The sequence below is a fragment of the Gavialis gangeticus genome, unplaced genomic scaffold (assembly GCF_001723915.1).
Source record: "Gavialis gangeticus isolate Ggan-Ray unplaced genomic scaffold, GavGan_comp1, whole genome shotgun sequence".
NCBI lineage: Eukaryota > Metazoa > Chordata > Crocodylia > Gavialidae > Gavialis > Gavialis gangeticus.
Window position 1 is genome coordinate 181,055,577 of NW_017729032.1, and position 4,858 is coordinate 181,060,434.

At 38.8% G+C, this 4,858-nt stretch overlaps 1 protein-coding gene across 1 annotated transcript; it reads left to right on the top strand.

Moving 5' to 3' along the window:
• The first annotated feature begins 682 nt into the window (after positions 1-682).
• Positions 683-4,858, top strand: RAI2 (retinoic acid induced 2). The gene has a single exon (XM_019525417.1). It carries the CDS (start codon positions 2,171-2,173, stop codon positions 3,839-3,841), a length of 1,671 nt encoding a protein of 556 aa, XP_019380962.1. The 5' UTR covers positions 683-2,170; the 3' UTR covers positions 3,842-4,858.

Consider the following 4,858-nt stretch of genomic DNA (forward strand, 5'->3'; position numbering starts at 1 on the left):
GATATAAAATACATTGTTCTGATATTCTCAGCTGTTTCTTTCAATATTTATATAATACAGTAAGAAAGAAATTTGAAAGTGATTTAAACATAGAATAGAGGCATAAAAAGGGGTGAAAGATTTATTTTTAAAGGGATTACCTGTTAATATTAGTGAAATTGAAGTGTTGGTTTTAAAAATCTTAACCTGCCAAGTATTTATCTTCATTGTCCTTATTTTAAGAAGTGTTTGAAGTAAGAAAGAATCAAGATAGCCTTTTTGAAGAGTAAAGAACAAGCATAGTTGGCATTCTTTGAATCAGTGATTTTTTTTTTTAACTCTTTGAAAATAATAAATATCTGTTTGTCTTTAGTTACCTTTTGTTTTGAGAAAGTGGGGGAAACTGTGAATATTATCCAAGGCATATCATGGAATTACATTTATTTCCTTAGGTCCGCATGGTAATAAGGGGAAAATAGGTGCTCTAAAATAATAATAAACAAATGGTTTCTATATTACTTAAGCAGCCTAAATTATTAGCAATCTACACTTTGTGATCTGCCACTTATTATGGTACCTAAAATCTGGAGTTTGGCATTTAAATATCTTAACAAGGGTGATTTTTTTTTCTCCCTTGGCCTTTTTTTATTCTTTCATGCGTTTTCTTATCCCTCTTTAGTTCACAGGTTATAGCTCTCTTCTTGTGAACACTTACACATGAGTAAATTTACACCAGGGGGTCTTCTCACTGAGTCAGTGGAAATACTCTTGTGCTTTGCAGGCTCTAAATACCAAATTTTGGAGTTGCATTTCATTCTACCACAACAACAAACACTACTGAATGAATAATAGGGAACAAAACCCCTGAACTGTTAAGCCTAACAAATGCCTGAACATTAATGCATCCGTAATTTTAGGTCATAAAATTCAGTTGAGTGTAAGTGGAAATGTAAATTCGGGGTGCTCTTATTCTTCTCCAGGGTAACGGGACTAAATATGGACAAATTTCCATGGCAATTATCATGACAAGATGCAGCACTTCAATTAGGAGAAGCATGTTCTGTGCTACTGTACAAGGAACCCCTAAAGACAAGTTGTGCATGTGGCAGCTTTCATGGTAGAAATAATTTGTACTGGGGGGGAAGGGAACCATACCTATGAATTCAATACCTTCTAGAAAGGAAAATCTTTTTAAGAAGGAAGTTAAAATTTCTCAGTGCTCATATGGGGAAAAGATCTCTGCACTTTTTACTGACATTTGCTTGGTTAAGATAAAGGATTAGCCTGTCAGAGTGAATTTAAAGTTGCTTTGATTTTTTTTTTTTTTTTTGGGTATCCTATTAATAAGATGTCTGGTTCATATTACTGTCATTATCTAGTTCTGGAGCCAGACAAGTGTTGGGGTTTTCCTAGTAGGAAGAAAAGCATTCTTATCAAATAAACAATATGATCAAACTACAGACTTGTGTTGCCGAGCTACTAATTGCTCTTTGTTATGCTGTTAACAGCAGTTTTTGAACGTGTTATTTAGTGAATGCATGAGTAGATTGTCTGACTTATTCTAGCAAGATCTTCAAAGACTGAAAAGGATGATTATTTTAGGCTGAGTGAGGACCCTTCACTCATTGTGAAGCTTCTTAACCCCACAGTGGTACATTTCCTAATAGTTTATTTTTAAGAAAGCTTGCTTTTGTGCTTTTTATTGAGTTTAAACAGTGCAGTGGCTGTTGACTGTGCCGTGGACTGTCATGGCATGAAGCTTTGTTTAAAAATGTAAAATATAGTGCCTGAGTTCTCATTTAAACTGTATACTGGAGGCTTTTTCTTTTGACTGCAGTTGTTCTTCAGTCCTGTAAATTATCTGTGTTTATTGCAAAGTACAAGTACTCCAGAACTCTTCATATAGCACTCATAGCTGTATGTATACATAGTATATATGTATATATACTGTATAGTATAATGGAGCAGTTACCCTGAAGTGTGGAAACATTTAAGTGTGTGTGTGTGTGGCTCTTTAAAGGCAACTGCAAATATTAGCTTAAGAAAGAGATTTATGCACTGCTTAAAATATGTTTCTGTTTTGTAGGCCAAACTATGTTGATGCAGACCCTTTTGGCAGCCTGGAGACACGCCGGATCCTGGTGACAGCAATGTAAACTTGAATTCAGCAGAATCTCAGAAGTCCTGTAAAATGGAGGAACTGTATAAGGACACACAAAACCTGCCCATGGATGTTACCAGCAATCCTTCCACAATAGCCAACAATAAACTAGAAAATGGAGTCGCTCAGCTGATAACAGCTGAAGCCTGGAACATCAACTCAACAGACCTGATGAAGAAAGCACTTTCTCCACTAGTGACTGTCCCAGCCCCTTCCATCCTCACCCCACCCGCTGAGTCCCAAAGTGGGGTCGCTCTTAAAGTAGCAGCCACAGTGCTCCAGCCAATTTGTTTAGGGGACAGCCCTGTGGTTCTGCCAATACACTTGCAAGTAGCAGGGAGTACCACCCCTCAGATTACTCCCAGCAACAATACTCCCTACGTTATGACAACTCAAGGTCCGGTTCCACTACCTGTCCTCTTAGAGCAACATGTGTTTCAGCATTTAAATTCTCCATTGGTATTACCTCAGGGTGCTCCCTGTGCTACAAATCCCATTCACAACAATATTTTCCAGGGTTCTTCCACCCCTGTCACACAACCCCAGCTACTGGATCAGAAACCATCTAGCCAGGCCCAGGAGCCTGTCCTACCCCCAGTGTTTCAGACACCGGGATTTGCAGCAGTCCTTCAGGATTTGTTTCCTTCCCAGGGCACCTTAGGCTCTACTCCCTGTCAGCCACCTCCCGATTACTCTTCTCTCCCACCCCAGGCTTTTGGTTCCCCTCTATCTCCATTAGTACCGCCCGCCACCCTTCTGGTACCATACCCTGTGATTGTTCCTCTGCCTGTCCCAGTCCCCATTCCTATCCCTGTCCCTATTCCCGTGCCTCACAGTCCTGAATCCAAGGTCAATCCAGACTACCCCAAGACGCCGTTGTTCACTCCACATTCCTGCAAAGGCACCCAAACCCCTCTGGAGAAGGAGGAGTCAAAACCCTTTGACTTCATCCCCACAAGGGAATTTTCCCAACTTAATCGCCACACTGTCATCAAGATGAGCAATGAAAATGAAGCCCTGGACCTCTCCATGAAAACGATGCCCTTGCTAAAGGCTAGTGAAGCCAGTCCTCAGGTCTCACTTGAAGATGGAGCTTTAGACTTGTCAATTGCTTCCTGTAGGAAGACGGGCAGTATGGGGGTCCAGGCTGAAGCAGCTAGTGCCCTTTCCTCTGGCTCCATAATGGACAGTGCTGTTCATGCCATGGTAGATAAACTCTCTGGTGTTGCAGCTCCTTTTATCCCTTCAAAACCACATGAAACCTCAGCCAAGGTTGACAGCAGAATCATCAGTAGCAACTCATCCGACCTCCTGAGACAACAGCAAAAGTGGCTGGTGGATCAGACTAGCAGAACATCCTGTGAGCCTAAGGCTGGGAATAATATTGAGATCGTGAGCACTTCACAGACAGCCAAAGTGATAGTCTCTGTCAAAGATGCTGTGCCCACTATTTTCTGTGGCAAGATAAAAGGCCTCTCGGGAGTATCCACCAAAAACTTTTCCTTTAAAAGGGACATGCCACAGGACTCTGTGCTGCAGTGTTATGATGTGAAGAATCAGCCAGAGTCCAGGGATAATGCAGAAGCTCTTAGAAAACCTGTCAAAAACAGGAGTGTAAAGTTAAAGAAAATGAACTCACCGGAAATACATATTCTTCCAATCAAGAAGCAACGGCTCGCTGCCTTTTTTCCAAGAAAGTAAATTATGAGTTTTTAGAATTTTAAGATATAATAATAATTATTATTATGATGAAATAAAATAAAATAACATGCACTTGGGTTTAAAATGCATTTAAAACTTTTAAACTATCTTTGTAAGTTATTTTTTGGGGGAATGGAAGAAGTTCATATGTAGATTCCCTATAAGCTGGGGCTGTCTTCTTTTTTTGTTTTGGTTGGGGTTTTTTTTGGTTTGGTCTTTCTGGTTATTGATTTTTAAATTTTTTTTTTTTTTACTTTTCATGAAAAAGTAAATAAAAAGCAACTTATTTTTCAAGCGGATTGCACATTTTGCAGCTTTAATGGAAAAATGGATGAGTCAGAGGGGTGAGAGCTGTTTTCACTGCCATAAAGTGCTTTGATGATGTAATTCTTAATAATGGGTAGAATGGACATTTCAAAATAAATGTTTGTATGTGCTAATTGGTTGCGGTATTTTGTCATTTATAAATTGCTTTCATTCTATGGAAAGGTTTGGCAAAAGTCTGTAAACTGTAAAGCACTACAAGTTTATCTGTGTTATAGCCCTATAATGTTAACATCACCAGGCTCAGAAAAATTATATTGCTCAACAGCACCATCAGAGAGAACCTCTGAACAGCCAGTAATGATACGTTTTGATTTGTCTTCAATAAAAGTGAAAGAAAAAGATTCATGTTATACATAACAAATGCACAGGAAATGCTAGCTTGATTAGTAGAAACAAATATAGATCAGTTTGTAATTGCTAAACATAAATGCTGATTTAAAAGGGAAAAACAGAACAAAACTTAAAGGCGGGGGAATTTGACAGCGGGTGAGGAAAAAACTCATAATTTTTCCCAGCCTGAATATAGATATATGGAACAGTTGTTCATTGTTAGTTTTACCATTTCTTGATGGCTGAAACCAATGCACATGAAAGAGTAGAACAATGTAACTTTATTACGTAACAGTGTAAAAGCCACCCACATGAATGGCGAAATGTGAATGTAAAATTCAAATAAAAATTCTGCTAGGT

Bases quoted from the DNA above. Each gene is read 5' to 3' on its own strand.
- RAI2 (XM_019525417.1), top strand. From the start codon at position 2,171: ATGGAGGAACTGTATAAGGACACACAAAACCTGCCCATGGATGTTACC.